Below are 12,146 nucleotides of genomic sequence, written 5' to 3' on the forward strand. Positions count from 1 at the left end.
TATAAACAAAGATAGTTTTATTTATTTCTTTTAAGTCCATATATCTTTTATTTTCTAGCCTTATTGCATTAGCTAGTATTTCCAGTAAAATGTTGATCAGGAATGGTGAGAGGAGAGACCCTTCCTTTGTTCCCTATCTTAGGGGGAAAACATTGTTCTTTACTGTTAAATATGATGCCAGCTGTAGTTTTTGTAGGTATTCTTCATCAACCTGAGAAACTTCCCCTCTATTTCCAGTTTGCTGAGAGTTTATATGAACAGATAATATAATTTATCAGATGACTTTTCTTCATATTTGATATATTCAAATGATTTTTCCTTTTTAACCTGTTGATGTGATGATGGATTGCATTACTGATCTTCAAATGTTGAACTAGCCATTCATACCCGAAATACTTCCCATTTAGTCATGGGCTATACTTTTTAAATATAGTTAGTTTTGCTTTGTAATATGTTGATAATTTTTGCACCTATGTTTACGAATGCTATTAAGCTAAAGTTGCCTCGTATTGTAATGCCTTTGTCTGGTTTCGGTATATATCTATTTCATCACCATGTTCTTCCCCACCATCTAAGAATAAATATTTATAAATACCATTGGTAAGTGTAGACCATGTTACATGTTTTGCCTATGATGCACAAAATCTAGAAAAAATTCAGATCCTTGATAAAGAGACCTAGATATGAAGCTTCTTAGAGTATAAAAAATGGAACATGCCATTTAATTTTGGATTTTTCATTTGTAAAACACAAAAATCAGGGGTGAAAGGTAAGACTTATATCTTACCTTTCATTTGTAGAGCTGTTATTAAGTGAGGTGTTGAGGGGAGCTCTATGGCTGTGTGTTTGGGAGAAAGGAAGTGTAACAGATTAGCAATGCTTGTAATAAGAGCCAGGAGCTATAGCACACAAGTGGCTTCACTGACTGTAAGCAAAGCCACTCTGTCTTTTGTAATTCCATTAAAAGAATAATTCTAATTTACAATGTTTAATAGCAATTGAAAAACCAAACAGAGGTAATATGAATAAAATTTATCAAAAACACTAGTTAGGCCTGATGGTGTGGTTAAGTGGTTGAGCATCAACCTATGAACTAGGAGGTCATGGTTTGATTCAGGCCAAGACACATGCCCAGGTTGCTGGCTCCATCCCTAGCGAGGGGCATGTAGGAGGAAGCCGACCAATTATTCTCTCTCATCATTGATACTTCTATCTCTTTCTCCCTTCCTCTCTGAAATCAATATATATATATACACATACACACATATACATACACAAAAACACTAGTTACTAAAGCCAATTAAATGTTTCTTGGAAAATGCCATACATTACATGTGTTAATGAATGAGTCAAAGGGTTTAAGAATTCTAAATAGTTTCACATTGCTTTGGAAGTCAGTATTTCAGTGATTTAATTGGCTGAATGTAAAATAAGAATGGCATTTGTTATCTGCAAGTCTTTGGCCAAAAACTGCTTTACATTCAAAGGGTGCCAAAATTTACTAGTGTGATTTTGCCAATTTGATAAAGAATAAAAAATTTTCTCAAGTTCTTCTAAAACATTGACTGCAGATGGAACAATGGATTTGTTTGGCAGAGAACTTTGTTAAAACTAATTTCATAGAGTAAAGGAAAAGGTGACATACAAGAATCAAAATTTCACAAAAAATGATTCACAATATTAACCTGTGTGACTGTATAGGTAGGCAAAATACAAACTGCCTATAACAGGTAAATGTATTTGACTCCTGTATTTGTCCCACAACCCCAGGACTGTGCATCCTTCGATGAAAACTTCACCTGTACAAGGCAGAACCCTGCAAAGTAACTCAGGACACTGACCATCAACTTATTTCAGTTCCACTGTGTGCCTGAAATTCATATTACTTTCACTCCTCCAGCCTCATGATAGTACTCAGCTTGGCAATAAAGAGAAGCAGCAGTTTTTGGAAATATTTTCACCACTCATCCTAAAGTGAAGAAGTAGAGTTGTTTCTTTTTTGTTTTGTTTTTGTGTTGGTTAGGTTTTACTTGTTTATGTTTGTTGGTTGGTTCCAGATAACCAATCAAGGGTCTTGTATGCTGGGAAAAGTAAGTAGGGCAGAAGACACATAAAGTGATTCTCAGTTCAGTCTGTGCATAAAAATCACCTGGGGACCTTTTTTCAAAAAGTGCCAGATGCACATCAATACATGCTAATCTGATGTGGGTCTGATATATGAGTATTTCTTAAAGGGCACTCTGGGTTCAGAGTCAGGGTCCTAAAAGAGGAGCTGTTCACAACTTCAAGAAATCACTAGAGTTGGTGGAGACAATAAAAAAAGGGGAAAAAGAGTTCCCCATCCGAAGTTTGGTGAAGTTAATCAATTGTGACCTGTACTTGTAAAAGGAATATATAGAAGATCAGATAAAATCTGTATACACTAGAAAAGAGAAAATTAAACAAAAGACAAAAATCAGTCTTCCAAGCCACACACACATACCTGTTTAGCACCTAACTCCTACCCTACAGCCTAAACTGTGCACCCTTTGATGAGTTCTCTCTGAGATGAACTTACCACATGCTCTATTCCCACAGAGGATAGGAATTCTCTTCTAAGTGATACTATGGATAAATTTATAGCAGAATCAATCGTTACTTGTTTCTACAATTTTCTCCGTAAATAACAGCACAAATACTGATAAAAATTAGTTATTACAGTTGGTACACTCTTACAAAATTTATATCTATTATTCTAATGTAGGAAGTAAGTATAATTACCTAGAACAAAGTGCTACCTTATATAACTACACTAGTGCCCTGGTGCACAAAATTCATGCACAGTAAAGGAATTTAATTAGAGGAAATATTTTAATATTGCTATTTGCCCTTTCTCTATAATAGAAGTGTCAGAGATGAAAGAAAATTAGTAAAATGTATATGAAAATCACCCTCCTGTCAGAGTCTGGGGCACGCCGCGGGACCGAGTCAAGTCCCGCCCACCCGAGCGTGGCCTCAAAATCGCGTGAGACTCAGACCTGGCTGGCCCTACCCCTGTCAAGCCCCGTAAAGGGGCAGGGGGTGCAGCCTCAGGTTCCCTGGCCCCAGCGTGAGGGTGTGATGACCATTTGCATATTAGCTCTTTATTATATAGGATAATTCAGTTGTATTTTCTGAGATTATTTGTTATTTAGAAATCACACCCCTCATTAGACATTAGTAAACATTACTAAACACATGTTATAGTTACTGCATGTGGGTTGATAACATTAGTTTTTATATTTACAAGTTAAAATCATCTCATACAGTATATTTTAATAAGGTGTTCAACTTTGATGGTTGGGTCAACTTATTCTTTTGCTAGATCTACTTGGGGGAAAAAAGACCTTGGCCCTACCAACAGGTTTTTTAGAGAACAAACTTCAACACAAACCACATATAACTTTTTTCAAGGTAGGCACCTTGGTTACCAAGCACCTACCATTTGCTGATGAAATTTCTAAAAATATATATTTGCTTTTAATCAATAAAGCTCCTAAAAAAATTATATAACCTCATTTTATCTATTATCCAGTTTTTATCTAAGGTCTAGTCGTAGCTTTCAAGGACTTTCATGAATGAGAAGTAGTCCATTCATTGTCCTAAAATACAAGTCTAAGGTTAATCTATTTGAAAAGCCGTGCCATCAGAAAGCAAGGTACTTAATCCATTTTACTTAAACTAAAAGTAGAATTACTGCAATTAAAGACCACATTTGTATCTCATTTACTATGAGGGTTCTCTTGGAGTGTTAAGCGTAACAGGCCCTTTATACATATTTGTAGAGGATTAGAAAGGGGGAGAGAGGGTAGGGAGATAGTTGTAATGGATTTTTTTCACTTATAATTTATAAGAACATAGCTCCACACCATATTTTTTTTTTTTTAACAATACACATGCAAAATTTTCTACCAAGTTCAGCTTTGGCTAATCAGAGAAACCACTATTTACTATTTTTAGATCATGAAACATTTCATCACCATGTTTGCACTTCATTTTTACCAAAAGAAAGCCTCAAACCCATGCATCTACCTTAATTTTCATTTACATCTTAATAACAGATTCTAGTTTATGTTTACCTTATGTCTAATTTTTCACTTTTATATTTATTTATCATAGCCATATCTAATCTTTGGGGTGGAAGTAGACAAACCCTTTTCTCTCTCTGAACTCGAGTTATTTTAGTTAGCCATCTCAATTACAAGTGTATACAAAGATATAATATAGCACTCAAAATAAAATACAATGCATATAGATTTCAAAATTCATGTAATTATTCTAACCTGTGCAAAGTTAATAATTTAATACAAAATTTCATGCACTTTTCAGATGTGAGCTAAATGTACAAAGGACATTTATAAGTAAAAATTTTGGATATAGAATATTATATGTCACAGGATCACCCAGCATGTTTTAACAGATTAAAATATAATCCTGTCTTTCAACTGTCAAGTAAATTTGGAATTCCTTGCGCAGGGGCTTATGATCAAACCAAATGCTTTATAGTCAGTGTGAAAATTCAATAATTGTCAAAGATCAAGCTGCTACTTCTGATAAAAAAAACACACACACAACATGATGTGATATCATCTTGTTCAATATATGCTTTCAATTTGATGTGTAGGCTAATAAAAAGTATGAAGTTCTAGTATTTATTTTGTTTCTTGCACTACAGAAGTCTCCTAAGAGGGATGATTAAAATATCCAATCTCACTGCCTAAAAATACAGTCAACTCTATTATCTGGAGACAGATTAGCCGGTTTGTAGAATGACTGTAGTAAAATAGTAACAGCATGCATTGCATTTGTAAAATATTTTAAAATTACTAGGCATCAATGACTATATCTGAATATGAGATGTCTATTTTCAACTACATAATAACTAAGACACAAGACTGTGTCTACTGTAGTGTCATTCATTCAACCACTATTTATTGAATATTTACTATGTACCAAGCACTGTATTAGGCTATTCCACCTCATTAATCAGACCTAAGCTCTCCTGGACAACTGTCTTTTGAGGAAGCAAGAAGGGAGGGTATGTGGTCAACTCTGTGAGTTGGCTATAGTTTTGAGATGCAAAATCTGAAGAGCAACAGACACTTAGCACCATGAAACAATCTCTTGTAGTTGTGAACTTCTGCCCCACCTTGATCTGCATCCTGTTTTTTCTTCCTTTGCTTCCCCAAAAACTGGCAGTACAGCTTCCATCTTTGTCCTTTAGCTTCCAAGTTCATAATCCCCATTCCCTAACAATTCCCTAGATGTTCCTTAAATGTGTACATTCCCCCTCCACCCTTTGTCCCATTCTACCTAAAAACTCTCTATCACTACTTTAGCTGGGTCCACCATCATCTCAAAGCACAATGACTATAATGTACTAGACTAGACACTAAACATTTGCTACATAACTGAATAAGGCACATCAATCAGATGCCCTTTAAGATACTGAGGTAAACAAGGGGAAGGAAACACCAAAAGCAGCCTCATTCTTTTTTGAGCAACCACTTCAAACATATCAGTATCTTTGGAGTATCTTTGACCCTCCCCTTTTCCCCTTCATCTCACAATGCCCTGCCTCTCTATCTGCTCAGCTACATTTTCTCTGACATGCTCCTAGATCACATGCTGTCAATGACCTAGTCTCTCCCAGGCACCCTTTAACCCAGCGGTTCTCAACCTGTGGGTCGCAACACCTTTGGCGGTCGAACGACCCTTTCACAGGGGTCGCCTAAGACCATCCTGCATATCAGATATTTACATTACGATTCATAACAGTAGCAACATTACAGTTATGAAGTAGCAACGAAAATAATTTTATGGTTGGGTCACAACATGAGGAACTGTATTTAAAGGGCCAGAAGGTTGAGAACCACTGCTCTAACCAGTGCTGTCCAGTAGAACTTTCAGCGATGGTAGAAATGTGCTGTATGTTCACTGCCAGCATGTATGGATACTGATTCACTTGAAACATGGCAAGTGTGACCGAGAAATTAAATTTTTAATTTTATTTGAATTTTAATTAATTTAAATTTAATGATTTTAGAGAGAGAAGGGAAAGGGGGACAGAAATAGAAACATTGATGAGAGAAGCATGGAGTGGCTGCCTCCTACTGAAGTTCAAGCTGGCAACTCAGGCATGTGCCTTGACCTGAATGGAACTAGCAACTCTTGGTTTAAGGGCCGGACACTTAACTGAGCCACAACAGCCGGGCTTAATTTAAATTTAAATAGACATGTTTGGCAAACAGTGACTGCACTGACAGTACTTTTTTCATATGGCTATTAAAATTATTTTCCTATAAGATAACTGATAACATCACTGCCTTATAGAAATAATGTCTCCATCAAAACTTCACCATAAGGTGTGGCATTTCAGGCTTTTCACCATCTAGGCAAATTTACTATCTAATTTCCATTTTCTCCACTCCTCTCCCATTTAGGCTCCAGGTGTACAGGATCACTCCGTGTACTAACACATGCCATGATAGAGGCTTTTATACAAACTGCTGATTCTTGCTTAGAATGCTTTTTTCTCTCAGGGAACATCCACTCACTCTTCCAGATTCAGTTCAGATTCCTACTAGTATCCCTCTCTGAATGTTTATCTGGTCTCCCTTAGCAGAGCTAGGCTCTCTCAACTCTGCTGCCTTAACTTTCTTGTATATAAGCTCCATTAAAATATTTAATCACACTTAATGTGTTAAATATGAAAAATATAACTTCCACACATGCTAAGTAAGTATTAATCACAAACACTAAATGAGATGATCAGGTCAAGTACTGGGCACTCTATAAATGTGCAGTTTTCAATACATGTGTTATGAATTACATCATCCATGTTACAGATCTGCACAGAAGATGTAAGGCTAAGAAAGCAAGGAGAGGAAAATAAAAAGGCGCTGATACTAGTGGAAGGTTTATGTCTGGGAACTCATGTAAGCAAAGTCACAAAAGTACCAAGAGATTAACTATTCAGCAAACCCACAGCTAAAGCCAAACTTGTTTTTCACCTTCCCTTCCTAACTGGCAAAAGCAATAATCAAATTCCTTAGTCAGGGAGGGTAGATGTTACCAGGTCAAGAACAAGAGAAAGCTTTTCTTGTGATGTGTAACTGAGAAGAATTTGTTATAAGCAGATCAATAAAGCACTATTACAGTGGCCCATTATTTAGGAAAGAGCTCTGTTACATAAAACATTGAACCCAGCAGAAAAAAACTCTCTAAACTTACTCAATTTCCATATCTTCTAAAATTATATTTAGATAGAAACATTTCAAAATCTGAGTTATGTTTACTCCTCTTTATAGAATAATTTCCTCCTTACCTAAAACAATCTCACTTTTCTCTCCCTTTAGTCTGCTTGCAAAAATATAAATGCAAAGAAATAATTAAATAAAGGTAAAAATTTTAGTGGAAATCCTAAGCAAGTCTCAACATATATACCTTCATATATACAGGTAACTGAATTGAATGACAACTAGGTTTAAATAATATTGTGATGTTCCATTTCATTACTTTGAGAAAGCATAGGTTTACAACATAATTTTGTTATTAAACAAAATCCTTCAGTTGGATTTGCAGATCACAGAAAATTAATATTTGGATTTAGTTCAGAGGTTGAGTAAATTAGCTTAGTTCACTCTGGGTTTGGGTTCATGGTTCAGTTCAAGTTCTTGATAATGAGCACACCAAAACAAAAAGATTTAAATAATGTAATCAGGGCTGACATTCTATGACTAAGTGTGCAGGCAAATATGTGCTTAAAAAGTAGGAAAAAAAAAAACAACTCACTTTACAGAGAGAGCTAAGGTTAAATCCAAAGGTTTGAGCATTCCGGGAGCCGGCATTCATGTAGTTTCCCATTAGCAATACAAGTTCCAGCAACTTGCTAAAGCTTTTGCTCTTCTTTATCTCTTCGCAGGCAGTGCTGACAGCCATGATGTCAGGTTTGATGTTATTCACCTGCTCTTCAAACTGAAGCTTAAAGAGAATAGCACTGAGCCGCGGCCGCAGTCTCTTCACATTGCTCATCTGATTGAAAAGAAAATAGCAGATTTCCTTTAAAATGCATGGTATACTTTAGTACTGTAAGAGTGCAAGTAATCTAGGATGATTTATTGGTATGACAGTACCGAAGAAGCAATATGTCCCCTAAAACTGATAGCATGAAAAGAGAAAAGCCCTGTTTGTTTTTCTTAGGAATCCAGAATTGTCCCTCAAAAAAAAAAAAAAAGACACAACACAGATTTAGATGCTCAATGAAAAGAAAGCTTTAATTAAATGATAAAGCTTAAATAAGTAATAAAGTACATTCATTTTTTACAACTAAATTTCAAAAAGAGGAAACAGCCCTAGCCGGTTTGTCTCAGTGGTTGGAGCGTCAGTCCGCATACTGAAGGGTCTCAGGTTCGATTCCAGTTAAGAGCACATACCTCGGTTGCAGGCTTGATCCCGGCCCTCGTTGGGATGAGTGCAGAAAGCAACCCATTGATGTGTCTCTCTTACAGCAATGTTTCGCACTCTCTCTATCTCTCCCCCTCCCTTCCACTCTCTCTAAAAGTCAATGGAAAAAATATCCTCAGGTGAGGATTAACAAAAAATGAAATAAAATAAAATAAGGATATAGAGGCAAAATTACAAAGCATTCATATCATTAATTTTTTGTTCAAAATTGAAACATGCTGAGTCATGTTTAAAACATATTCAGAAAGGTATAAAAGAAGGTTTGTGTTTTTTTTCAAATAGCAATTATTGTCCTCTGAAGCACTGCTGACTAACAATACTTGTTAGAGAGGTCCCAATTTGTACTAAATTGACTTTCTTCAGCAACACAAGAAAGTAGAATCACTCCTGACATATCCTAAATTAGCAGCGTTAGGGTTAGGAAACATGGGCATAACAGGAGACAAGAACAGTGCAAAGCCACAGGTCTGTCTGGGACTCAGGGTTGCTATGTTGGAAATGTAGGGGGTTGAAAGTGTCAAAAAACAAACAAACAAACAAAAATGCAAAAAGGGCAAGAGGGTCAGCAAGTTCTTGCCTTAAACTACTCCCCATGTTCTAACAACACGTGAAGGGAAGAGCCACTTACCTGAAGGCTGAAGACATTTAAGGTATATATGAATTCCTTGGCCAAATGTATTAAGAGTTTCAGACTTAGAACAGATGGATGGGGCAGTGATAGTTATAACTCTTGCACTTCAACTACTATCATAAGCATCAAGAGCAGTTTGAGGCAAGGTCAGGAAAAAAACAATGACCGAAACTGACAGAGTTAAAACAGGGACTAGGTTGGCCATTCACAGATCCAAAGGAAAGGCTAAAAAACAATGCCTCGTGAGGTGCACAGGATGTCTGTTAAGGAGACAGACAGCTATCTGCTAATAATATAAGTGCTTGTTATTTAAAATAAGATATGCCATACAAAAGCCTAAACTTATTAGATCCAATAGGATAATACAGATACTGCTTTAAGGATGTAACAGCATAATTCAGCACACTCATCTAAAAAGAACTGAGCAATTAAAGAGGTAGCTCTCAGTAGATAACTCTGTAAATATATCTTCAAATGGACCAAATCCTTACAATGACTGAAAAGTTTTATAGCAAATAATATAAATGTCTACTTTATAACAGTACTTTCCTCAGGCACCTGACATGTGAAATGTTTGTTTATATGTATACAGGCAAGATTCCAAGAACTCAACTAATGTAGTTAATAATAAGTCCCTGCTACAAAGTATGTATAAAGGAATGTCTTAAAATTTCTTGACTTCAAAGAATGTCTTCAAATTCCTGTCTAGAGAAAATAATATTTTTCCCTAGAAGAGAGTAAAAAACTGTAAGCTCAAAAAAGACATTTTTTAAAGTAAAAAGAAACATTACCAATCATGGTTTTATAGAATAAACAAGTCATATAAAATTGTAGAAGACAATTTTAGAGGTCCTATTAGCTTATGTTTGGATATTGGATGTCTAGCACACAAAGTAGACTTAAGCAATTATTACTTCTCATAAAGTCATTTCATGTCTTAAAATGCTCTTAAATAGACTTACTTCCTTGAAATTTTTATTTTTACTTAAACATTGCAAATGGTAGATATTCATATTATATTGGAGCAATTGCACATGATACTTTATTCCATTTAGTATATCCTTTAGAATAATAAGATGTGCAAAGAACACTCACATGAGTACATACACTTGTGGTCTTCCACGGTGGACACTGAGCCCACGGCATCTGCTTTCAGTCTGTGCCCTTACTCATGATCATGAACTTAAGTATTTAGCACTTCACAATAAGCATGAGAAGGAATTCTCCAGTCTCCTATGCAAACCATTGGTATTACAAAATACATTAATTTTAACCTACATTAGTGTACTACTTTGTGCAGAAAGAGAAAAAAAGACTGCTTAAATGGCCCAAAATATGTTAAAGCTTTCCTGCTGACAAGCTAACCATATGCAGCCAGGATAAAGTAATTAATTTTCCTAGAAAAAATATAACCTAGATTTTTATGAGTAATGAGTCTACCTGGCACTAGGGACAGGTACCTTGAAAAGATAGAGGAAGTCTACGATGGAATGCAGAACAATGTGCTATGTGTTCATGAAAAACCCTGACAAAGCGAAGTCAGGAAAGGTAACCAAACAACAGGTCTTTGACCCACAGCCTCGCAAATTAGATGTCCTTTCCATATTGCTCTTTCTTCCAAATTTAGAAAAATTAGTATTTGACTGATATGAAATAAATGTATTTCAGTGAATGAAATTACTGAGCTGGAAATGAATGTGAGAGATCACCTGGTGCTCCGGCCTGTCTTTAGTCCACTATTTAGCTTACTTTGACCCCATAGGCCAAATGCTTGCCCCTATTGTTTAAAACAAACTCAATAAAAGCTAATGTTCTAAGATCGAAATCTTGAGTTCTATGATAATAATAGCAGGGCTTTTTCTTATTAATCAAATCAAAGTTTGTTTCTTTAGATGAAATTTTAAAAAATACATTTAAAAATGGAAAAATACTTTTTTAAAAACCCTGAAGAATGTTTCATCATCACTTCACATATTCTATCAACACTGGGGGTTTGCATTTTGTTTGCTTGCTAAGGAACCTAAAACTGTGTTTTGGCTGACAGAGACTAAGCTGAATGCAAAAGTGGATAGCTATAGCATATAAATAATACTCTCAATGGTAATGGAAGGGAAGGGGGGAGGGAGGAAAGGAAGGAGGGAAGGAAGGAAGGAAGGAAGGAAGGAAGGAAGGAAGGAAGCGAGGGAGGGAGGGAAAAAATCATGGTCATTGTTAAAAGTTAATAAAAGGGAAGGAAGGAAGGGCCCTAGCTGATTTGGCTCAGTGGATAGAGTGTCTGCCTGCAGACTGAAGGGTCCCAGGTTTAATTCTGGTCAAGGGCACATGCAGGGGTTGCAGGCTCAATCCCCAGTAGGGGGCCAGCAGAAGGCAGCTGATCAATGATTCTCTCACATCATGGATGTTTCTATCTATCTCTCCCTCTTCCTTCCTCTTCTGAAATCAATAAAAAGTATATTTTAAAAAAAGGAAAGGTTATATTAAAAGAAACTTTAAGATATTTATAATGAGAGTGTTAGAGAAAATTATAAATACATTTATACAGAGGTATCCTTTAAATTTATGGTTATATATAGGATCTTAGCAATCTTTTTTTTTTTTTCTCTTTCAAGCTTTTATTTAAGGGCAAGGACTCAGGATGGATTTTAGATCTTGTTGAAAGCAGCCACGTCCAGGGACTGTACATAGTCCTCAAAAGCAGTAATCTGCTCCTCCAGAATGTCTGTTCCAACTTTATCGTCTTCCACTACACACTGTATTTGAAGCTTTTTAATTCCTTACCCCATAGGAACCAGTTTAGAAGAGCCCCAGACCAAGCCGTTTGCTTGAATGCTCCTGACACATTCCTCTAGTTTTTCCATATCTGTCTCATCATCCCAAGGTTTCACATCTAATAAGATGGAAGACTTGACAACAAGTGCAGGTTTTTTTGGCTTTCTTTGATTCATACTGTGGGATCTTAGCAATCTTAAACCCACAGCACCAAAACCCAACAATAATGAGCTACAATCTGAATATCAATCTAAAGGCATAA

General features: G+C 35.9%; 1 protein-coding gene across 1 annotated transcript in view; it reads right to left on the reverse strand.

The window, feature by feature from the left end:
- The window catches only part of DIAPH3 (diaphanous-related formin 3), a 505,494-nt gene that overhangs the window by 219,023 nt on the left and 274,325 nt on the right, over nucleotides 1-12,146 (reverse strand). The window contains exon 20 of the mRNA XM_005872674.2: nucleotides 7,813-8,052. Coding sequence (XP_005872736.1) covers nucleotides 7,813-8,052 — 240 coding nt within the window. The remainder of the gene's footprint in view (nucleotides 1-7,812; nucleotides 8,053-12,146) is intronic.

This window comes from Myotis brandtii, unplaced genomic scaffold (assembly GCF_000412655.1).
Source record: "Myotis brandtii unplaced genomic scaffold, ASM41265v1 scaffold388, whole genome shotgun sequence".
NCBI lineage: Eukaryota > Metazoa > Chordata > Mammalia > Chiroptera > Vespertilionidae > Myotis > Myotis brandtii.